This window comes from Phyllopteryx taeniolatus, chromosome 5 (genome assembly GCF_024500385.1).
Source record: "Phyllopteryx taeniolatus isolate TA_2022b chromosome 5, UOR_Ptae_1.2, whole genome shotgun sequence".
Taxonomy (NCBI): domain Eukaryota; kingdom Metazoa; phylum Chordata; class Actinopteri; order Syngnathiformes; family Syngnathidae; genus Phyllopteryx; species Phyllopteryx taeniolatus.
The window spans coordinates 32,825,490-32,849,021 of record NC_084506.1 but is presented as its reverse complement, the minus strand read 5'-3'; the positions used below and the strand labels follow the sequence as shown (position 1 = coordinate 32,849,021).

General features: G+C 42.7%; 3 protein-coding genes across 9 annotated transcripts in view; 1 reads left to right on the top strand and 2 right to left on the bottom strand.

Annotated features, from left to right (window-relative positions):
• The window catches only part of si:dkey-246g23.2 (solute carrier family 66 member 2), a 38,923-nt gene extending 21,132 nt beyond the window's left edge, over window positions 1-17,791 (bottom strand). For 2 of the 3 annotated variants that reach the window (XM_061775074.1, XM_061775075.1), the window contains exons 1-3: window positions 17,463-17,791; window positions 15,922-16,155; window positions 14,242-14,375 (exon numbers count right to left, since the gene is read on the bottom strand). In XM_061775074.1, coding sequence (XP_061631058.1) covers window positions 14,242-14,375; window positions 15,922-16,155; window positions 17,463-17,791 — 697 coding nt within the window. The remainder of the gene's footprint in view (window positions 1-14,241; window positions 14,376-15,921; window positions 16,156-17,462) is intronic. The other variant, XM_061775076.1, reaches the window with a different exon arrangement.
• Window positions 17,792-17,816: 25 nt separating this feature from the next.
• On the top strand, window positions 17,817-22,014 carry hsbp1b (heat shock factor binding protein 1b). Its single transcript, XM_061775077.1, has 4 exons — window positions 17,817-17,998; window positions 18,758-18,824; window positions 19,357-19,483; window positions 19,725-22,014. Exons 1-3 carry the CDS (start codon window positions 17,954-17,956, stop codon window positions 19,479-19,481), a joined length of 237 nt encoding a protein of 78 aa, XP_061631061.1. The 5' UTR covers window positions 17,817-17,953; the 3' UTR covers window positions 19,482-19,483; window positions 19,725-22,014.
• Window positions 22,015-22,027: 13 nt separating this feature from the next.
• Window positions 22,028-23,532, bottom strand: part of zgc:173742 (DNA topoisomerase 1) — a 42,946-nt gene continuing 41,441 nt past the window's right edge. For all 5 annotated transcript variants that reach the window (XM_061775062.1, XM_061775061.1, XM_061775064.1 and 2 more), the window contains one exon: window positions 22,028-22,337. In XM_061775062.1, coding sequence (XP_061631046.1) covers window positions 22,235-22,337 — 103 coding nt within the window. In that variant the 3' untranslated portion in view covers window positions 22,028-22,234. The remainder of the gene's footprint in view (window positions 22,338-23,532) is intronic.

The following is a 23,532-nucleotide window of genomic DNA, read 5'->3' as shown; positions in this document are numbered from 1 at the left end:
TTGAATAATCAATAAATCTGCCAGAGTCACTGGTAATGCTCTGAATAGGGTAAGTGGTGTAGAGAATGGATGGCTTAATCCATCCTTTTTTCCCAGATTAATCGATGAACTGGACAAAAAAAAACGATTAATCGATGATCAAAATACAGTCGCTGTTGATGAATTTGATCATCAATACTTCACCTCTACTTCACACATTAATAGCTAACCACCTGAGTCATACATGTGACAGAGAAAATAAAGGAGTGGTTGTGTTGTTGTTCTTACTTGAGCCCGTCAAGAGGATGTATGCTGCAGTTACACTACCGGTTCAATATTTAGATATTTCTAGATTCCGTGTTTCCAATTGCTGTGTAGCGATTGGAATGGCTCCACTAAATGGAAGGTGACTTAACACAAAAAGCATCTTTTGACAGTAAGGCACTGCTGAAGATTTAAGGTCCACAGTTTGCTTCCATCTTGGACTAGCACCAAACCCAGGGGCCTTTCTGCATGTTCTCCTCATGCCTACAGTACACGGGTTTCCCCGAAGTGTACTCCCCCATTTCCCGCAAGAAAAAAACAAAATATTAGGTTGCTTTTTAGCCACTTCCATTGACCGCTTCCTGACACTAGATCTCAATTCATTAGAATTCAATGAGTTGATGAGGCAGTTTCAATTTTGGCCCAAAAGGCTTCTTCAGTTCTTTTCGGATAAAAGGCGGAGATGTCGTCCGGATCACTGTTTTGCAGTGCTGCTACCTGGGACGTGGATGTGGCCTTTTGCAAATTGCCCCGGGACTGATGTGGAATGAGGTCAGAGCCATGCTTCAAATATCTCCAACTATCGAAATAAAACTACAACAGCAGCCGAAGAGGTGTGCGGGCAAGGGGGCAACATCCTCATATGAGGTTACAGCGGAAAGATGTGAAGTCTGGCTGCCAAAGTCGACACATCACGTGATCACGGTGACAGCTTATCGTCTTCAAAAGACTGCAGCGCTGACAGAACTGAGCAACAGTTTCACAGATGAGGAATGCAGGGAGCGAGAGAGCGCCCGTGAGTCATTCAAGTGGATGTCTGAACCCCGTACTGCAGGCGTTTCCCATTCACAGCACAGAGGGGAGACAAGAGGCACCGAGATGGAGATAGAGCGTGACAGCTTGGGGGGGGGGGGGGGGGCTTGAAGACATGCTGACTCAGCACTATGAGAATGAAGTCTGTCTGCTGGGTTAAAGATGTGCGAAACTTGGCGTTCTCCTGTCGGCTGTTTGTCAGTGCTCACTGGTCTATTTGCCTTGTCTGTGCGACATCACCAACTCGTCATGTTGTTTTGGGCTCCTATCAGGTGGACAGTTACGGTTTCTTCTTTGTATTTTCACAATTTTCTTTTTTCTCATTTTGGCTCATAGGTGAGGTAAATGACAGGCCTCTCTCATCTTTTGAAGTGGGAGAACTTGCACAATTGGTGGCTGCCCCACTGTATTATAAATATATATATATATTTTTTTTTTTTTAAACCTGTCCTCTTCAGCTGCATGGCCATGCAGAATGGTGCATCTGTATGCCTTTTGTGCTGGATCAGTTTTGCTGCGCAACGGGGAGTTTGAAATACTCCCTCTGCTTATTTTGAAATGTTTGAATTATTTTTTTATGTTTATTGAAAATGCAGCCAGACAGAAAAGAGTTTTAGGGGAGTAGGAGCGAAAACCACAGCAGAACAATAGTGAGACAGTCAAGATATTTGAACAAGTAACATTACAACAGTTATTTGTAGATTGCGCGGCGGGGGGCGGGGGGGCACCCGGTGAGGTCATGCAATAACTAACCAAGAGAACCAGATAAGAGGACAGAAAAGGGCAAGACAGGATGTGGGAAATGAGTAAGGCAGTGCTACTGACGAGTGGTGCAGTGGGATTCTTGTTTTTGTGTCTGTGAGTTGATACGTGAGTAAAACCTGTGTTGTTATTAGTGATTCCAGCACAAGTCATTAAATGACACTGTTAGTCAAAAACCGAGCCTTATTATCTTTGTAACGGCAGAATATTTGATGCAGCTCTTAAATTGAATCTTTTTGCATATTGTTCAGATGAACTTGCACATACCTAATCCAGAACGTGTGGTCAAATACCATCTCACCGAATAAATGAGCTGAAAGAAAGAACTTTCCCCCCCCCCCCCCCCCCCACCGTGATCACCCAGGGTGCTCTGCAATTGTTTTTACAGAGAGTAGTTCTGACCTCCACACCCACTTGCTCTCTTTAATTTTCAGTGCCATGAAAAGCAGATGAGAGATTCTTTGGGAAGAAAAAACAGCTGGTAAAGAAAAGGAAGAGTCCATTTGTCGAAGGCCTCTCCAATTAACTCCCGCTGTCATTTACATAGGGTACGATCGGAAATTCACTCCACGCGCGCTCTCTACACTCCGGAATGTTCGGAAACTCAGTTATTCCCGCTACTCTGCGGCCGGAGCGTCACGCAGAACTGACGGAACATTCGATATGGCGGACGCACTTCAGTATCCCGATGCCCAACACGCATAGAAAATGGAGCACGCTCTAGCTCTCAGAGACCTGTGAGAGCATCACATTGAATTTCTCAACGTTCCCATAGTAGAACAAACAATGCCGCAAGCCCCCCAAAAGGTTCTCACCCAGCCAGGATGCCCCCGCTGGCCTATGATGACCTTTTCAGTAATAAAACGTTTATCTTTAAATACAAATATGGAAAACCTGACAAGCGTTCATCTTTGATGATCTGATAATCCTTCCTTACTGCTACCTTTGAGGCAACAGATCCAAGGTCAATGTCCCATTCACTCAGTCCTCGGACTGATGTGCAGGGCCCCGCTTCAAGATCTTTGGTACAAAAACTGGGGTCAAAATGGACAAACTGCGATTCTACTCTGCTCCGAGGGTGTTGTTGCGATGCCATTTCACAACCTCCTCCGTCTGACATCTCTTCCCTGCCTTCAAGTCAATGGAATTTATTTGTGCATGTGTCTTTTGATAGAATTTAGAATTTATTATTATTTTCAAATCAAACTTGACCATGACCACAAGAGAAATATTTGATAGGTTCCAAAAATGCATCTTCCAAAGATTTAAAAAAAAAATAAAAATCTATGAACAATGATTTGGGATTTGTGGGCAGTGAGGGTTAGGAGTGTGTGTGTGTGTGTGTGTGTGTGCAATCTGTGTGTTCTGCAGAGACTGGTGTGGAGAAATGGAACGTTCCACCTTGAAGACAGTCCTCCAGGTACAACATTTATTTGCAGTACAAACACACAAATTGTGTGTCAAAAACAGCTTCCCCCAGATGTCCCATCATGCCATTTCCTGGACTCATTAGCTGTTATGAATTAACCTCGCTCCAGGCTAATGACAGATTTCGGCTTGTGGATATATTGGATTCATTAGGGGGATGCTGGTTTTGGGCGCGCCTCTTTTTTTTTTTTTGAAATATAGCTAGATAAAGTGAATGGATTGTTCAACAATGGCCTGTACTCGTTGAACAATTGGGTTTCAAAAAAAATCTAAAATAAAATATAATAAGTATGCTTCTGTCCACAAACAGCATGTTTGTCCATCATTCCAAAACATTAAAGTAGTAGTTGTTAAAAGGGTTCAAACATTTTGCCCCATCTGTGTTTTTGTTGTTGATGGACATGGAGAGGAGAAGCCAAAGTTCCTGAACAGCAGTGACCTCCGTGCTCCGGTCGAAGGAGGTGGTGACAGGGGAGGATGGAATTAAAGAGGTGACGCATCACTGGGGCGCTTTGGCTCCTCCTACCATATGCTGGGAGCACATGAAAGACACAGAGGAGCAGGGCATCCAATTAGAACTACACTCGGGCTCCCTTGTTCGCTCGTTCGGATTCAACTTGTTCCATCGGCCTCCTCATACGCGATCTCACAAACGCCAACACACCGCTAAACGGGTGAGTGAGCAAGGAGGATAAAAGATTGATACTACCTGTATCATCATCCATACATCAGTACAAGCACATTTTTGTGTGTCTACTCAAGTCGAACAGTTCCAGAACTCAAATAAGTTGGAAAAAAGTACAATAAGCCTGCTCTATAAATGGAATAATCAGTGATATCTTTTTTTTTAAGGCAAAGGATTACTCTGTAGTAAGAGTAAATGGTTATACACATTTGTGTAATTCAACTGTGACATCGAATTGGGCACGACATGTGCATTCATGTGTCGGATGCTATTTCAGTGCACAATGCTGTTCCCCCCTTCATTTGGGTTTTTTTTCCAGCTTTTTCAATTTTCAAATTCAAATCACTTTTTGGGTCACATTTGTTAAAACTGTCACTATGACCTGACAGTAGGAGGGGAGGGGATAAATGTGATCTGTGATCAAATCAGCTTGTGCCTCTAACGCCACTTGCAAGAATCCACCGCACCTGAGGAAAAACAACCAAGCCGATACCGAAGACGTGACTTACACATTGTCAAGCATTTGTTGTGCACACATGGGCACACTCATAGCAGGCACACCCTAAATCATATTTATCATGTACTACTGTCAGGTCATAATTACAGTGACGAAAATTGACAACTGACAACTTTTAAATTTGTATGCTGCAGCAGTTTGATCCATCCATCCCTTTTCTGAACCACTTATCCCCACTATATGGCTTGTATTCAGGTTCTTAAACAACAATGTATAGTAGTTAGTTGATTATCAGAATCAGAATCAGAATCAGAATCAGAATCATCTTTATTTGCCAAGTATGTCCAAAACACACAAGGAATTTGTCTCCGGTAGTTGGAGCCGCTCTAGTACAACAGACAGTCAATTTACAGAACACTTTGGAGACATAAAGACATTGACAAAAAACAACAACAAACAACAATTGTGCAAAAAGATGCAGAGTCCTCAGTTCGAATGGCTAATATCGCAATAGTCCGGTGCAATGACCATTGTGCAAAGGGCACTGAGACTTCAAGGATTAAAGTGACGAGTACTGCGATAATCTGGGACAATGGTTGTGCAAATGTTACAGATACTCCTCAATCAGTGTGCAAATGGAGCAGATGCTACTCTGGCATGAGTGGCCACTATATGAAAATAGTGCAGCACGGCGAGACGACTACAGCGAGTGCACGAGTAATACATAATACAGAAATGTGACAACGAACTCAAGTCCAAAAATTGCCAGCTTGTTGTAATGGAATTGTAAGTTAGCTGTTCAAGAAGTTGATTGCAAGAGGGAAGAAGCTGTTGGAATGTCTACTAGTTCTAGTTTGCATTGATCGGTAGCGCCTACCTGAGGGAAGGAGCCGGAAGAGCTGGTGACCGGGGTGGGGAGGGTCCGAGAGGATTTTGCACGCCCTTGTCTTAGTTCTGGCAGCGTGCAAGTTATGCATACATAAAGGTAAAACAACCAATTTCCTTCTTCTTTTCAACAACAAACACATTTTCTCAAAGTTAAGCCTGTCTTTGTCTGTCTGAAGGTGATTGAGTCTGATAATAATCAATTGTTGACCAGGGGGAGGAGTCCTGCGGTTGAGATAACAGCCCAGTGGACCAAACTATTGAATGGGGTGTACGAGGGCAGACACATCAACAATGGGAGGATTTCTTTCTCAGGAGATAAATCAAAGATATTGTGACTGGAAAACAAGAGCTGCAACTGATGAACGACACAATACAACGGCGTTTCCGATCAAACAACTTGACCTTCACAGGGGAGACGACTGTAGTATTTTAGGCCAAGACCATTCATGGCGTCACCATTTTTCGCACTAAATATACTTCCAACGGTGCTATTGATCTGAAAATCTCACCAGATGTTGGGAACAACCCAAGTAATCCATACATACAAAGAAATTCGAACAAATCAACTCAGAAATTAAGTTGTGTGTAAAAATGTGACAAGACACAGGGAAAAAGTATTGAACACATGAAGAAAGGGAGGTGCAAAAAGGCACGGAAAGCCTAAAATCGATCAATAATCAAACAGCAATGCAGGCCCTTGTCAGTGCAAATGAATATCAGCTGCTTCAGTCCTCATTGATGGCCTACAAAAAGGTCTCATTGCCAAGGTGTGAATCAAGACACATCCCATGATGGGGAAGAGCAGAGCGCTGTCACAAACTAATTGTTGCCAAACATAACGATGGCATTGGTTACAGGCGCATATCGAAGCTTCGGTTGGGGCCATAATACATACGGGCAAAGCCAATCATACCACCATCGATTTGCCTGGCAAGATTTCGCAAGAATAACTACAGCTCCTTCCCCATAAGACTTCTCTTTACATCACACTGGCACAAGTTGACCTTTGTCTGATTTGTCCAACGGATGTTGTTCCAGAACTGTCAAGGTTTTTTTTTCTCCGATGTTATTTGGCAAACGCTAATCTGGCATCCCTGTTTTTGAGGCTCACCACTGGTTAACATCTGCTGAAGTCTTCTCTCGATCGATGTTTATGACACACACACACACACACACACACACACACACCTACCTCCCGGAGAGTGTTCTCGATCTGGTCAACTGTTGCGAAGCGGTTTTTCTTCAACAGGGAAGGAAATCTTCAGTCATCCACCACAGTTGTTTTTCGTGGTCCCCTGGGTCATTTGGTGTTGTTGAGCTCACCAGTGCGTACTTTGGGTTTTAAGACTGCTCCAAACAGTTGATTTGGCCAAAGGTTTTTGCTATTTCTCTCTGATCGTTAGGTTTTGTTTTCGAGCCTAATAATGGCTTGCTTCACTAATAGTGACCGCTCTTTGGCTCTCATAGTGACAGTTGACAGCAACAAATTTCCAAATACAAATATGAACTGTGACCTTTTATCTACTCCTTGTAAATGAGATAATGAGAGAATATCACACACCTGGCCGTAGAACAGCTGAGCAGCCAATTGTCCCATTACTTTTGGTCCCTTAAAGTGGGAGGCATATATACAATCCATTGGAATTCCGACACCGTTCCCCTGATTTGGATGTAAATACCCTCAAATTCAAGTGAACATATTTTAGCAAAGCAACTTTTTGGGAGTATTTGGGATGTAATGTTGGCTCTGTGGTCCCTCAGTAAAAATGTGAAATATGAATGAAAATCCTCCACGTATTCCTGAGTTCCAGACGTTTTTCTGCTGAGGGGCCTGACATCGGGTCATTCAGATTTTCTCAAACTTTTCTACGTCACTGGTGAAGATCTCCACCTACCTCTCCGCTCCTGAACCAGTGCTGTCAACATAACAAACAATACACAAGTAGGTCTTCTACACAGAGGCAACCGGTCAGAGGAAATATGAACAAAGTCAATACAAAAGTGGGTCAAACAGAAGTAGCTGTCAGAGGGGCCTTTTCTGAACTTTCTTTTTTAATGAAATTTAAAATTTGATGCTAAGTCCATGTTAGAGAGGCACTCTATGGCGGTCTATATGGCCAAAATAAAAATAATAGACCTTGAAAGCTAAAAGTCTACAGTTAAATCTTGTTCATTCCATTTCAAATCCATTGTGGGGGTGTTGAAAGCCAAAAAGATGAGAATTGAGTCAATGTCCCGATATTGACGGACTTGATTGCATGTATGCGCACTCTTCGACTCCACGTTACCGTCACAACACGCCGACGAGCTAGCTTCAATTGGAGCAGTCAGTTTGACACAAAATATGGCAGGAAACTACGAAAACTACGAAACCTATTGACCGCACGCACAATCAGTCAGACTTTCGAACAGAAAAACCACAATGAGGAGAACAATGTTCGGCAGTATTTACTTCTCTGCATGTGAATGTTGGTAAGGGGATATATTTTCTATGAGAGCAAGAAAAAAAGACTGCTGCAGCAAAGTGCATGGTGGGGTAGACTGGAATACTGCAGCTCCAGATCTAAGACCGAGCTCCGGCGTAAGCTAACATGAGGATGTTTGTTGATTTTTGTCATTTCTAGTCATGTATAGCCAAACAATTCTTGAAGTTTCAATAATGCTGCAATTCTGAATCGGATTGATCAAGAACCGCCAGCAGTAGTTTACGTCCCCCATGACCCAACCTGATGCAAAAACGTGCACCTCGTATGAACTGGTTCGTTGGAATGCCCCGCAGCAAGGCGTGGAAAAGGGAGACGCACATAAATGCATCTTACTATACAAACATTCTTTTAAGATATGACTCTCCAATCCAGTTTTTTTTTTTAAACACAATGGATAGTCATCAGCAGATACAAACCGGATATACAATCCATCAAGTGTTGTTTTTAGTTTCTAGCTTAGATAAAAGTACCTGATACAGATTGCTTTTTTTGTATGAGCAATGCATAAAAACTATAGCATATGACGGCTATGATGGAGAATAATATACATTTGGAAATACTATAAAAGCAGGTCCATACAATACTTCATTTGTTCAATTAGCATCCTCAAGATACAATTACGCCACCCGAGTCCAAGAGCAAAATAATTAGCACAGCAGGGCCTCATTAAAAGTTATTTAGATGGAGACTACATTGACCTTCATATAGTTCACATTTAGCTCTTCTCCTTAACATCCAGGGCTATACTGTTTACAGAACAGCAGAGACGGGAACATTTTTCGACTTGCGACATGCTTGGCTAAAACTTTTGAAGGAATATTTGACTGACAAGTTATTCAAGAAGCTCGACTTGACTGACTTGAACTCCATGAATTGATAAGTCATTCCGTTGCCATTGCAAAATGAGCATTTTTGACACAGTGTGCCGTTTTTTTTTTGGGGGGGGGGGTTTCTGTCGTTTGTGCAAACCTGCCAACCCACTGAATGCTAGGACGGTGGTATTGTTGATTGTAATCAAGCCATGTACATTAAGTCACTCCAAAGCCATTTGTTCAGTGTGGGTCAAGATCAATGCCAAAACTGGGATGAACAGCAGAGACCCAAAAAACAAGACCAATGCGGCACGACAAACCGGTGGCAGAGTACTCGATAGCAAGCGTGGCGTTAAAACACAACGGGACAAATGAAGCGTAGACCTGCCTGTGGTCTGTCTCGTCGTCCCAGGGGGAGTGCACCGCCACATATTGGAGGCAAGCAGCTATACCTTTCAAAATCTTTCCATTTCATCCAGTTTCAATTGATGACTTAGCATATCTCTGACTATCAAGTGACTCATCGACTGGATGTGGAAGGAGAAGTTTTTCGAAGATCACTGGACGGAACAGTTGCATGTGCATGTGAGCTGTGCCTTATGTAACCCACAGTAGATAACATACAGTATAGTTTATTGAATATATTGCTTGATGCTGTATTGTGGGTTAGAGTGTGCAGAAGAAACAAGGACTATGTTACGACATGAACGCTGGAGGGTGTTAGTGTTTTACTCTTATCACATCAGTCACTGTGATGCGGTCTAATCAGAGAGCACTGTGCAACAAAAGCCGTGGGAGTGGAGGAGCAATTGTTGGGGCTGAGCTCATTCCGGTTTAGCTTAATGGGGGGAATAATGAGCTTCAAGCCCATCGCAGCTCCTCCTTGACATTGCAGAGTCAAGGACCAACGTGCGCTAAGCTCCCAAGAATGACTGGCGCAAGTCAAAATACAATTCTCAGAATTCATTCATCTGGGCCTGAAGTGCACTTCATTGGAGCTTTTCTGATCATGCTGCAATGTGGAGCACAAATACAATATACAATTTCAAGCATAATTACAGTAAAGGATACAGACGACATTCAATGACATTTTACAGAGTATTTTACTGCAATTACTAAAGAAGTAAGTATGAGCACAGCATCTTTGATAATCTGTTCATCCGTGTTACCGTATTTGTGTTTTTATTGTTTTACAGTAATTAACATGAATTGAAGAAAATACAGTGACTCCTGGTGACGTCTACCAAAATCCCGTGATGTAGTGGAAACTATAGTTAATAACGGTATAATTATTTGAAAGTATTTTACAGTATCCTATGTGGCAAATAACCGTAGGTATTCTTCTGGTACGGCATACATGTTCCTTCCATGGCAACATATTGCATCATCATAGTGTGATTCAATGAGGCCACATTGTAGAAATCAGTTTGAGGTCAGAAACACACTGGATAAAAAAAGCGATTCCGTTCATCATATGCAGTCTCGTCAATCTCAGTGTACAAACAAAATTGCTAATTAGTTATACACGGTAGTCGACTGGTTAGCACATTTGCCTCACAGTTCTGAGGAACCGGGTTCAAATCCGACCAAGCCCGTGTGGAGTTCGAATGTTCTCCCGCCTGCCTGGGGTTTAAAAATATGCCCAAAATATGCATTGTAGGTTCATTGAAGACTCTAAATTGCCTGTAGGTGTGAATGGGGATGCAAATGATTGTTCATATGTGCCCTCCGATTGGCTGGTTCAGGGTGTACCCCGCCTCGCGCCCAGAGTCAGCTGGGATAGGCTCCAGCATGCCCGCAACCCTCGCGAGGATAAGCGGTACGGAAGATGAATGTGAGTGTGTGATTCTGTTGTGTATTTTTTTTTAAAATCAAGTCATTTTTTTCTCACCCCAAAAATGGTTTACCTCCACCTGTCCTCACACTTTTTGTACGTGTAGTATAAAATGTTTTGTGGTCAGGTGACACTGTAATAATGCAAAAGGCACAATTGAATTCATCAGTTAAACTTCCACAAATGTCACAGAAATCGAATTTCGAGTGCTTGTACTGCAAGTGTTTTGTTTTCAATCATCTAAAACACACACACAGGTTTTAGAGTTGTTGTTACTACTGAAGCTCAAATGATGCCCGGTAATGAGAACTCGTCGAAACTTCGAGAAAACGATGATTTCAATGTACTTTAAATGCTTCCATCAAAAAATGACAGCAGTTAGAAACTGAAAAGAAAACAAAACTCATTCGACCTGCAGAAATGTGTCCCCTCAGCAAAAATCAAACATTTTTACACTTGCTGAACCATCATTTAGATTTCGACTTGATGAAAACGTGAGCTAGCTAGGTTAAATGAATGTACCGTAATGTAAAAAGTCAAAAGATACAATTGTCTCCAGGAGTTCTCCCTCAGAGCCATTTGATTTCCATTTCTAAATGATTCTGTGCAAGCAATCCTAAAAGCATGACTGCTAATGAACTACCTCTCACCTAATTTGCCTTGCTAATTAAACTGTTATCAGGGGGCTAATTAAACACACTGAAAGGAGACAGAACACGTGTGTGTGTGTGTGTGTGTTGCAGGATACATAAATGCAATGCAATGGATGGGCTGTATCGAGTGTATTTTGTGTGTGTGTACCTGATTTCCGAACACCCAATTTGGTCTGCTGCTTTGCCGCCCGAGCATTGCAGATGAGTGCGAGTGGCAGAGTGATCGCACTCAACAATCAAATGCAAAGAGTTTATCATGTTGGGCAAAAGTCAGAAACTAAAAGGGCATACATGTATCACAAACCGAAATATAGTACCCTGTGACATCTGCAAATCGGGTATTGAATTGGATTATTGCCAGTTTTCAAAAGAAATTCACATTTTATTATGACGGAAGAAGTGACACAGTGGGAAAAAAAGATATACATTTTGAATAGCTAAGATTAAATTGAATTAGGCAAAAAAAAAAAAAAAAAAAAGCCCACTGCAGGAATAATGTGTCAGGTAACCAAGTTCTAATCACAAGAAAATAAGTATGAAATAGTTTTCGAGGTAAAGCACATTGACATATGGGAGGACTGAAGCCATGTGCACGAGCAGCTATGAGTGTGAGTGGCAAGCGGTGCCCCACAGCTCATGGAAATGCGTTCGCCCAATTGGACAGTTGGCAAGACTCACTGGAATCAGTTCACAATTTCATTTCTAGTTGGCCAAATACTGCCCTCTGTTGGACGGAAAAGTCACCGATGAAAATCAATATGCATGTCGGACAAGCCTTCAATCCAGCTGTCATTAAAGACATTTGAAGCAAGTTGTTCAGTTATTAATAATACACGTGGTTGAATTTCATGCAACATCCCCAATTCCTTACCAAGTTATACATACACATACACACGAACTATGCTTGTCCAGGGTTATGTTATTTTGGGCCCAAACTTAAAACAATTCCAAACACACTTCCAAAGCCAAACTTCATTTAAATAGGTTCAAAAAAAAAAACACACTCATAAAAGGGCAGAGAACTTGCAACCTACCTACAGTAGTGACTAATAATTCTGAATGCAGGGTGTTCTCATGAGATTGATAAGGAAAAATGACACCCAAAGATATGCGATACATTCTGTCATGCTGAGGATGCCTTCGTTTTGAATCCTTTGAAAGTGCTTAGCTTTAGGGAATCTCATTTTTATTCAAAATAGCAAAAGTTTTGTCAAGAACCGTTTTTGGATTCATTTCGACAGTGCACTCACTGTGTTTTGTACCAAATCCTACTCGCAGGAGAACAGGCTCGAAACGGTCGGTGCTATTTGTGGAATGTTTCGCTGTCAACAATTTCATGCGAGAGTGTCAAAGGCTAGTTAGTAGATGGGTTCTTTCCTTCATCTGCAAACCAAACTTCAGCAAAGTCAGGTAGTTTTCGCATAATCCTGCCTGTCCAGACAAACACAAATAATGAAACAAAACTCGACTTTGCAGACCACTTTTTGGAGAAGTGCCCCTATTTTAGGCAAAGTGCCCCTCTGTGTGGGGGCAAATACATTTGTCGGAGTTGCCCCCCCCCCCAAAAAAAAAAAAAAAAACACAACTAAAAACCAAAAGTTCTGCAGCAACCCCTAATGTAAGCTGGGATAAGCTCATGCTCATACACAATATGATTCATTTATGTTCAAATAATGTCAAATGAACAGCAACTTTCCAAATGTAATGCTCTTGGGCAGTTTGCCAATGCCGACTGCAACCAAGAGAGGAGGATAGTGCAACCAACATTTAGTGAAACCAAAGTTAAATGGAACTGTTTTGTAGAATCCTTGGCTACGCTTAGTCCATCCAAAAATAAGTCATGGATGTTCAAGGGAAAATCAGTACATCCATGATTTACCCAGAAGGCAGTGACCGAGACCCAAGTGATTTTGTGTCGTGAAAGAAGCATTTCTACAGAAATGGGAAGCAAGGTGATGATTGTGAGAGCAGATCAGGAAGAGAACTATCCAAAGTGCAGCAAACAATGTTTCTCGAGAAAAGTCTTGCATATTGGTAGAGTATGTTGACACACGTCTTCTGAAGGAAGTTACTTCACATGACGCTAATTCTTATGCTTGCCAGTGGCCAAAGGGCAGCTCGTTTTGCACCGAAAGGCTGCCCTCATCTATTCTTGTTCAGAACCCACCACCTGCCCTTTGCAGTGAAACCGGACCTCGGCGATGGAGTAGTACAACAACTCGTCATAGAGGAAACACTTTTTTCTATAAAGATTTAGTTCCTGATCTTGTGGGCTTTCTTTAACTTGTTTAACTTAAGTATTCATTTTGCATAGATGTATTGTCAAATATACGGTCAACGTATCCGCATAGAATAATGTAGTGTCATCGTGCGAGGGATGGCCCTTCACATTTGATCCAACCATGCTGACAACGAGCCACGGACCAGCTGCCGACAACTCCCAACCAAGTTGGTGTACCATGATGGAGCCAATCTGTGTCCTGAGCCAAAGTAACATAGCGAGAACAACTTTCCCTCTTCAAATATTCTTCGATCCTAAAGCTCGACATTCTATTCAATAAGTTTCGCACCAATAACTTATTTAATAACAATGTGTACCAAGGCAGAGTTTCTGCTAGCCTCCTTGCAAAAGCAATCAACTCTCGCAATTCTGTGTGTTGTGTACGTGTGCACAGACACACACACACACACACACACACACACATTCATGCAATCCAAAGTAGGTGAGGATGTCGTCTTACTAAATTCTAGTCTTCTTCAATATTGTCCCTTATATAACAGGAACTTGCGTTGCATGTTGTTTGCTCAAAATATGCGTGTTCACTCGGGATAGACTCATCTCATTGGGTAACTTATACATTTGCCCCCAGCCTTTTTGAAACTCAATCACTCATACCAATAGCTTCCCATTTCATTGTACAAACAGCCTGTTAATGTACAGTATGTTTACATTTTGATTATAGTACCATACTATATTATACATACAGATTTTGGGAAAAAAACAACAACTAAAAAGAAACAAAAGAAGAAAGGACAAGTAAAGTAAGGTTTTTTTAAATACAGTTTTGACATTCCAAGCTTTTCCAATGGCCCCCTCTTTTGGCAATAAGTAGGAAGCTCAGTTGCACGCAAGACTCTCTTATCACGTTACCCGAAAGATTCAGGTGCCATGCTGGTTACCTGAAAGGCGGTGCTGCTTGGTGCTCACACGGTTGGTGTTTTGGATCGTGCAGCAGAGGTGGAGCATAGCAAACATCGCGAGGATCATCACCACGCTCTGGAGCAGCAAAGTGAGCTCAAATTGCTTCCCAATCCTGCACAGGTGGAACCAAACCATCAGTCACATGTACTGGTTTGTAAAGATAACTGGTAGAGTCCAACAAAGAAGTTGTGTGTGCATCAACTGTGCAAACAAAAGGCAGAGGTGCTAAGTTGGATGTTGATCTGAAATTTGACAGACAGATCAGTGGGCTTGTCTAAGCCTGCTTGTTATCACTTGAGGCGGCTGGTCAAAGGCAAAGCCATTTTGTTTTCCCCTTGAGGCGACACTTTGAAACATTAGACCACAGCTTTCTAACCACCGGGCTGGACTCTATGTGGGGGTCAGAGCCTATTCCATTCATTGCCTGCAGATGGTACAGAACACAGCTGCATGGCTTTTAACCGGCACACGTAAATTGAAGCCCATTCCCTCAATTTGAGCGTCATCGTGCTGGCTCCCAGGCCCCTCGGAATTCGTTTGAACATAATATTACTACTTTTAAAACACTAAATGTTCTCGCCTCATCTTTTCACCCTCACGAGCTCAGAGGAGAGAGCGAGCCTTTGCTCGTGCAGCTCCAAAACTGCTTTAACAGTTTTTAAATCACTTGTTAAAATGCATCTCTTCTCATTTACCTTTGACACCCAGCAATGGTGACTTTTTTTTTATTATTCCTCATGATTGTATTGCTCCTCTTATGACTGACATTTGTGTCTTTTAATTGTATTTATTTACCTCCCTTTGAGCTTGATGTAAACCTCTTTGTCTTTGTTTTTAATTACATTTGACTCTTTACAGCACTTTGTGCACCGAGCTCGCTTTAAAGTGCTTAACAAAGAAAATTGGATCGGATCGAAGCGAATTCCAAATATAACAGAACTGTTAAAATGCCAAGTTCAAAGATTACATAAATTGATGATTTTTTTTTCACAGTTTCCAATCATTCCCAGGTGTAAAGCTATTTGTTTAGCGTTGTTATTTTTTAGAATTGTGTTAACTTTATGGCAAAGTTAGGCAGTTGTTTTAAGCACACGTGTAATTCACTTTGTTTAAGTATAGTTTTCCTGAAATACTTGAGCGGTGCCGGCTGTGTCGTAAAGGCCTTTTCACACCACACATAGCAAAGTGCAGCGCGCCATCGACGAGCCCATCCATCGGGCATGTGCCGCCAAAGCGCCCTAACGGAACGCCGTACGTAGCGCAGCGGTGGTGCCACCCGCATTGAAGCAGCGCAAAGCAGAACAATGGGAAGAACAAGGGCTCGTATCTTGAAGAAGTCGGAAATCGCGTCGCTCGTATCTAAGCGCCGCTCTTTTTGCGCAAATGTATTGAAAGCTGAAAGTGAGAAATGTTTAGCTGAAAACGCAAAAAAATGTAGGAGAAGGCTGAAAGTATTTGGACAAAAAAAATGTTTGACAAACAACCAAAGCATATGCACACATGTTCAACAACAATTCACATCAAGTTACCAAAAAGCCCCAACTTGAGCCTCCTTGTACAAATATTCTATTCAAATATCTTCAGCGCCCTCAAAACACATTTGAACTTGTAAAATAGTTGAACTAAAATTGCAATTTAAACAGTTTGTTTAGCCTCACCAGAAGAAGATTCGCAAGATGTTGGCTATGAGCAAGACCAGACACACTCTGGTAGAGAAGCCGTCAGTGTTGCTGCTCCTCTGGATCTCCTGGTACTGGGGCACGTAGGGCAGGGCGCCCCCAATCACCATGAGGCAGGACGCCACCCAGGACAACAGCATTTCCATTTCCTCCTCCTGTGGAATTACCCGAGGATCCATCATACAATGAGGCCATCGGCAGTGTCCAAGGAACCTGACAAAAGTAAACGTCATGAGATTTGTGTGCGATGTGAGCATCATGAGATAACGTTGCTAGACAGAGGGTCCTCGGTTTACGATGGCCCCGATAGACATGGTTTTTGAGGTGACGAGTGGCACGCAGTGAACTTTTTCATGCAGCAGCGGGAAGGGGGGGGGGGGGGGGCCTAATTATTATTATTATTATTATTATTATTTGTAACTTTTTTAACAGTAATTACGACTTTACTACTGTGTTAGTGTCGGCTAGTAATACACTACGACAAGTTCCTCGTAAACGGAGGACTCCCTATAAATAAGTTACTTTGTTGATGTATTTGAAATGTGTACGGCAATCCCAGCGGTTAAGAGTAACCTGTGAGGATTCCTGGTTTGAGTCCACCATCAGGGTTTGAGTGCAGGGACTTGAGGAGTGAATGTTTTATTTTTTTTGCTTTGTTTTTTTGAATGTGGCATGGCAGCCAACACTGTTGTACTCCAGTCCAGTCCTGAGGGGGATGGAACGCAAAGCCTGCACAAGCTTACAGTAGCTCCGTCTGTGATCCGTGTGTGTGAGTGACTGCCCAGAATACCTAAATGCAACCCAAATATATATTCTTAAATCTTCACTTTTATCCGGATCTGCACACAAATGTAATGAGTTCTTCCTTGACCCATGGGCCGCCCCTCAAAACAAGATTTGTGGAAAGGTGTTGTCGTTTTTGTGATTATGCTGCCTAACACACAGCAATCAAACTGCAGTTTCTTGCAGATTCTTCTTTATTTTTGGGTTGCCTGACTGGCGAATGTTTGTTCAATCTGAGCCCAGCACCGAATGCATGCATGGTTTCTTTTATCAGCCGGAGTCAGCTGACATGTCACACTAGATGGCTTTAAAGTAGCTGGCAGCCTGTACGAGTCAAAAGTGTTCAAGAGAACTAGAACAAATGAAGACATTGTACAAAACTGAGATCATAGCGCCGTCATCTAAAACATGTTTTGAAAGGGTTTAATGGTGTTAAACATGACGGAGAAATAATCCGATCAATCCAGACCAGTCACCTCTTTCGTGCTGCAATGAGTGACCCATCAGAGCAGATTGATAGTTTTGTTGCATAAGCTAAGCATAACTTCACGGGGTTGGGCCACTCACGTCTGCACCAGTTTTGGAGGTACAGAAAAGGGTACTAATAACTGCACAAACATCCCCTATGACAAAATGTGCAAATACGTTGCTCTAATGTCGAAAACAATTGATTTTCATATTCATCCACCGATAGCAATTCTTCCTGGCTGAGAGAAATTGGCATGAGCAACTCGCACCTTTTACCTGTTGCCTTCGTCCACCTTTCTGCACCTCGACCAAACATCAGCCGGCACACTGGAACCGTCGTGGCGTCAGAAGCAAAGTCGGAGCTTCTTGACATTTCTTGGCTTTTCAATGGAAACTCTCGCAGCAGGGACGCGCGGCTTTCCTGAATGCCGAAATCTTGTCGTCTCAACTTACAACGTTCGCGTTCGTTCACCAAATATTCCGGCAGAGCGCAAAACACGGCATGCGAGTCCTCCTCGTATCTTCTCAGCGGGTCCTGTGGGCTTCGAAGGCAAAACAAACGACACGCGACCCTCCTCGAAAACACAACGTCCCACATTCCTCCAGTCGGTGGCGCTCCAAACTCTCGCGCGACTTCGTTTTGCTTCTTTCAGCGGCTGACTGCGCAGTGGCTTGCTAGCGATTTCGAACGGGGTAACGTCATTTTGTGCGAACTACAAACGGGCCTGGAGAGGTTTTCGATATTTTCCCACAGCAGATAATGGCTGATACAGATCCCAAGTCCGTGCAAGACTTCACAAATGTGGTGAGTCGTAAACCTTGATGAGCAAGCAAGCGAGCTCGCGTTATCCATTTTAGCTCGAAGCGGCTAACGAAGCTAACCAAGTCGGAGATCACAGCTGGCTCGCCAAAATAGTCTCCATTCAGTGTTCAATTGTCACTCATGTTATATAAAAACGGATGACTTCTAAACATTACGTTTATTTATAAAGCGGTAGGAATTCGTGACATTCTGTGTTTGGTCTTCGAACTAAATAACATCCATCTCTCCATACGCAGCGTGTGTTCGGTGTAAGTTTGGTATTATTATTATTATTATGATTAATTTTTAGTTTTTTCCCAAAGCCACTCTCGTAACTATTCCCTCGTTAATTTATCGTAATTCTGAAAAAAAAAGTTAAATGTGTTGGTAGTGGATGAGTTAGTCCGAATATCATCGTGGAGACTATTAAAAGAGGTGCGAAGCGATCATCCAAAAACATCGAAGTCTTGTTCCACGCTTTTTCTAACCGTATCACTGTTTATACGTAAATATTTGTTAGTTTTGCATTTCTGTGTTTTTGGAGGGAGTTGCGCGTTGTGATAAGCCCACGGAGTATGCAGTGTCGGTTTAGGAATTAATTTGTGAAATAAGGCATCTCCCACGTTTTTGTGTGCGTGTTTTAACGTTATCTAGAAGTACGCCTCGAACTTCGACTACAGAGGGACATTTATTATTCATCTTGCTTCCATAAAATACAGCACAATTTTCATGTGTGGCAAATCACTGCTGATTGTTTTCCAGGTCCAAACCTTGCTGCAACAAATGCAAGACAAGTTCCAGACCATGTCAGACCAGATCATCGGAAGGAATATCCAACCATTTCAAATTGTACTTTGCTCATGTGTTATATGCATGGTGTGTCAAGCTAGTGTTTATCGTATGAAACAGTATTAATTATGCTTGTACTGGTTATGATCATACTTGTTCACATCCACACATTTCCATCGAATTTGTAGACAGGAATGCTGAGTGCGACGAAGCCGGTCATTTAACCACACCAAAAGGCTGCTTTATACTAGCGCGGGCGGCGACGTCGTCACTGTGGTTGTCCCGCGTGTAGTTGTCTTTTATACTCGAGCGCAACCCACGCACGCAGTTTTGAAATGTACTGCAGTAGATGGCGCGCCGAGTACGTCATCACAGCATGTGACTAAAACGGACCAATCACGAGGGATTGCCTCCGCGGCGTTCTACGCGCAGCAACAATTTTTGCCGTGTGCGCATAGGGGCCGCGTGACCCAATGCGTCGGTCACGTGATGCAGTGCGAGCGTTGTCGGCCGCGCGAGTATAAAGAGGCCTTACGAGTCACTGATTCAGTTGACCTTGACCGCTTCTCTACTTGATGAGATGAGCACAAGGATTGATGACTTGGAGAAGAACATTGCAGACCTGATGACCCAGGCAGGCGTAGAAGAAAATGGGGCAACGCCTGAAAAGCCGAAAGAAGGTCAAGGCTCCTCATGAAGGCAAGACATTTTGTCCATTCTGCTTAGCTGCATCTGATCTTCCCAGGTATTGTAAATAGATGTATAAAAAAAATGATCAGAAGGGAAGAACTATTCGCAAATGTCAATATATTAAGCTGATATAATGATCAAATTACGAGTCAATAGAGACCAACGTTCATTTTCATCTCTTCTGAATAACCAATGGTGTAATTTCATGTTGATGTATTCTTCTAAGTAAACACTTGTGTGTTCCCGACAGGTCCAGAGACAAAACGACAAAACAGCCTGATCCGATGTACTGGGGCAGCAAAATTCCAATCCTGAAAATGACATTGACTTGTGTGATGTTTTTTTTTTTTTTTTAATATATATATATATATTAACTGTTGTGACAAATGGTTGTATTGATGTAAAGACAAGTGGAATGTTATTTGTAAGACAGAAAAGTGTGTTTTGGCCGTTAGAACTTTAGTAGTGCAAGAATCCAAACTGACAGGGATGTTGCCCTATATCATCATATATTCTTGTCAAATGAAATGCTGGCTGATTCAGACACTGTTGCCCAGGCCTGTCATGACTACAGAGCCACCAGAAAGTATTCACACCCCTTCGCTTTATCCACATTTTGCTACGTTAGACTTATTCTAAAGCTGATATGAGTATAGTTTTATTTAAAAAAAAAAAAAAATATCCCATAATGACAAAGTAAAATGTAGACAGTTGTGCAAATGTATTGAAAATGTAAACATAGCTCCATAAGTATCCTGCCCCCTTGGCTTAATGTTTTGTTGAAGCAATCACAGACTCAAGTCCACTTGGGTATGTCTCTACGAGCTTGAAACACCTGTTTTGGGGCATTTTCTCTGCAGATCCTCTCAAGGTCACTCAGGTTGGATAGGCGGTGTCGGTGGACAGCCATTTTTAGGTCTTTCCAGAGATGTTCGATTGGATTCAAGTCTGGGTTCTGGCTGGGCCACTCAAGGACATTCACAGGCTGCTCCTGAAGCCACTCCAATGTTATCTTGGCCGTATGCTTTGGGTCATTGTCGTGTTGGAAGGTGAATAAACACCCTAGTGCTCTAGAGCAAGTTCTCGAATTTCTCTGTATTTGGCAGTGGTCTTACTCTCTATGCGGACTAGTTGCCCATTTCCTGCAGCAGATAAACAGCTCCACAGCATGCCACCACCATGTTTCACAGTAGGGATGGTGTTAGCCAGGTGATGAGCAGTGCCTCTTCTTCTCCAGATATGATGCTTGCAATTGAGGCCAAAAAGTTCTATTTTGGTTTCATCGGACCAGAGAATTTTATTTCTGGGGGTCCGAGAATCCTTAAGGTGCCTTTTAGTTAGAAGTGGCTTCCGTCTGGCCATTCTACCATAAAGGCCTGATTGGTGGAGTGCGACGTCACTGATGGTGTAGTGGTACACTCACTTTGGTGCGGGCAGCGCGGGTTCAATTCCCACTCAGTGACGGTGCGAATGGTTGTCCGTGTCCATATGTGCCCTGCGACTGACTGGCGACCAGTTCAGGGTGTAGTCCGCCTTTTGCCCGAAGTCAGCCGGGATAGGCTCCAGTGCCCAGTGACCCTAACCAGGATAAGCAGTGTTGAAAATGGATGATGGAGTGCGTTAACTGGTTCTATCTCCGCAAGGGAACGCTGGCGCTCCGAGCGCCTTAGTGACCATGGGGTTCTTGTTCACCTCTGTGACCAAGGCCCTTCTTTCCCGGTTACTCAGCTCGGTCGGACGGCCAGATCTAGGAAGGGTCCCGGTGGTTCCAACTTCCATTTTCGAATAATTGAGACCACAGTGCTTTTTGGGACCTTCGATGTTGCTGAAATTCTTTTGTAGCCTTCCTCAGATTTGTGCCTCGACACAGTCCAGTCTCAGAGGTCTGCAGACAGTTCGAATCCATTGCTAGGTTTCCGCTCTGATACGCACTGCCAATTGAGACCTTATATAGACAGGTGTGTGCCATTCCAAATGATGTTCAATCAACTGAATATACGACAGGTGGACCCCAGTTTCAGAAGCATTTCAAGGATGAGCAGTGGAAAAGAGATGCGCCTGACCTTAAATTTGAGTGTCATAGCGAAGATGTGAATACTTATATACCCGTTTGAATGTTTACATTTACAGAAATGTCTGAAAATGTTTTTACTTTGTCGTCATGGGATATTTTATGTCATTTCTTTTACTCAAATCACCTTGATAAAAACTAACAGCAAAATGAGGAAAACATGAAGAGGTGTGAATACTTTCTGGTGGCACTGTATGACTTTGCAGGCTAATAGAATTAACAGCTGACGCCTGCATTTTTTGACAGGCACTGTTCATGAGCCGTGAGATGCATTCCTCTTCACAGATTTTCTATCAAATATTTAATAAAATGCTGTTGAATTACATAGAACATATTTGGTGCTAGGTGCTTTTAAAGACGATCAGGTGGTGCTTTTTGTAAACTATTTTACAATGCAAATAACTGCATGGTACATGTTCTCTGTACAGTAGAGGCAATCCAAATAAACTGGGTGTTTAATTGAAAGACACTTGGCATTTCAATGCATAGTAGGAACCTTTATTCAAATAAAAAAACAAAAGTGTCAAACAAAGCAAACCTGTTGGAAAGAAAAGACCTTGATCATGTCAACACAGTGCTTGTAAAATAACAATAGCATGAGAACATGTTATAAGTGGAACAGTTTACATCATGTAATTACAGAGGTCCATTAATTGCATTACAGCAATTAAAATTGTCCAAGTCGAACGTTAGAACTCAAAGTCCATCTCTGTCATGTCGATGGCCCAGGCAAACTTGTCCCTATGGGTCTTATTGTAGATCTTTTCAATAGGTACCCCCATTCTTTTACACCTGAAATGAGTCAAAAGTCAGATTATATTCAGCAACAAATAATCCACTTTTTGCAGATGATGTGGTTCTGTTGGCTTCATCAAGCCGTGACCTCCAACTCTCACTGGAGCGGTGCGAAGCGGCCGGGATGAGAATCGGCACCAGGCGGCCGAAATGAGTTAACTCCGCAGGGTGTCCGGGCTCTCCCTTAGAGAGAGGGTGAGAAGCTCGGTCATCCGGGAGGATCTCAGAGTAGAGCCGCTGCTCCTCCACATGGAGAGGTGGCTGGGGCATCGGATTCGGATGCCTCACCGGTGAGGTGTTCCGGGGACCACCTGGCTGGCCTGGGAACGCCTCGGGATCCCCCCCCCCGGAAGAGCTGGATGAAGTGGCTGGGGAGAGGGAAGTCTGGGCGTCCCTGCTAAAGCTACTGCCCCCGCGACCCGACCTCGGATAAGCGGTAGAAAATGGATGGATGGATAATCTTAACAAAAAATCATATTGGTGATGACAGATTCAAAGTACAAAACGCCTGTGCCTCCTAAAGTCTGGACAATCTGAAAAACGTTCAATACCTGCCGTCCTTCAAGACCAATTTCACAGATGCAAAATTCTGGAACTATAATACACAGCCATTTCACATAGTTTGTATTAAACTAGAGAGAATACAGTTGTATCATTGTTTCTTCAAACTATTTACGTTAGTGTGATCTGCCACATTAACAACTTAACTAGATCAGGATAAATTCACGACAATCATTCCGTCAGTATAAGGTGACCCGCTGGTCAAATATTTCAAAACTATCTGTTCATTTTGGGTCCCGCAGGCGCTGTATGTCGGCTGTAAGATGTCGCAACAGGTAATAAACTCTAGAGCAGTGATTCCCAACCAGTGTGCCGTGGGAAATTTTACTTAATTGCTCCAAAAATTATCTACAAGAAATAATGTATCGTCCTTCATCTATGTATGCCAGTGAGCCATAGTGACAGACAGAACAAATGAATGCTCTTCTATTAGATGGCAGGAAGTACATGCAGTCATTCATGTATCCACTTTTTGTCTGTTGGTGTGTCGTGAGATTTTTCCTTTGTAAAATATATGCCTTGGCTCCATAAAGGTTGTAACAAACAACAACTATTTTGATCATCGAGTCATTGTTTGGAGGTGTTTTTTTAACTTGAAATTGTCCAAATCTGATTTCAGCCTTTCAACAGT

Coding starts and splice junctions, on each gene's coding strand:
- hsbp1b (XM_061775077.1), top strand. CDS start 17,954: ATGGCTGATACAGATCCCAAGTCCGTGCAAGACTTCACAAATGTG. Junction 17,999..18,757: donor TGCAAGACTTCACAAATGTG/GTGAGTCGTAAA, acceptor ATTGTTTTCCAG/GTCCAAACCTTGCTGCAACA. Junction 18,825..19,356: donor AGACCAGATCATCGGAAGGA/ATATCCAACCAT, acceptor CCGCTTCTCTAC/TTGATGAGATGAGCACAAGG.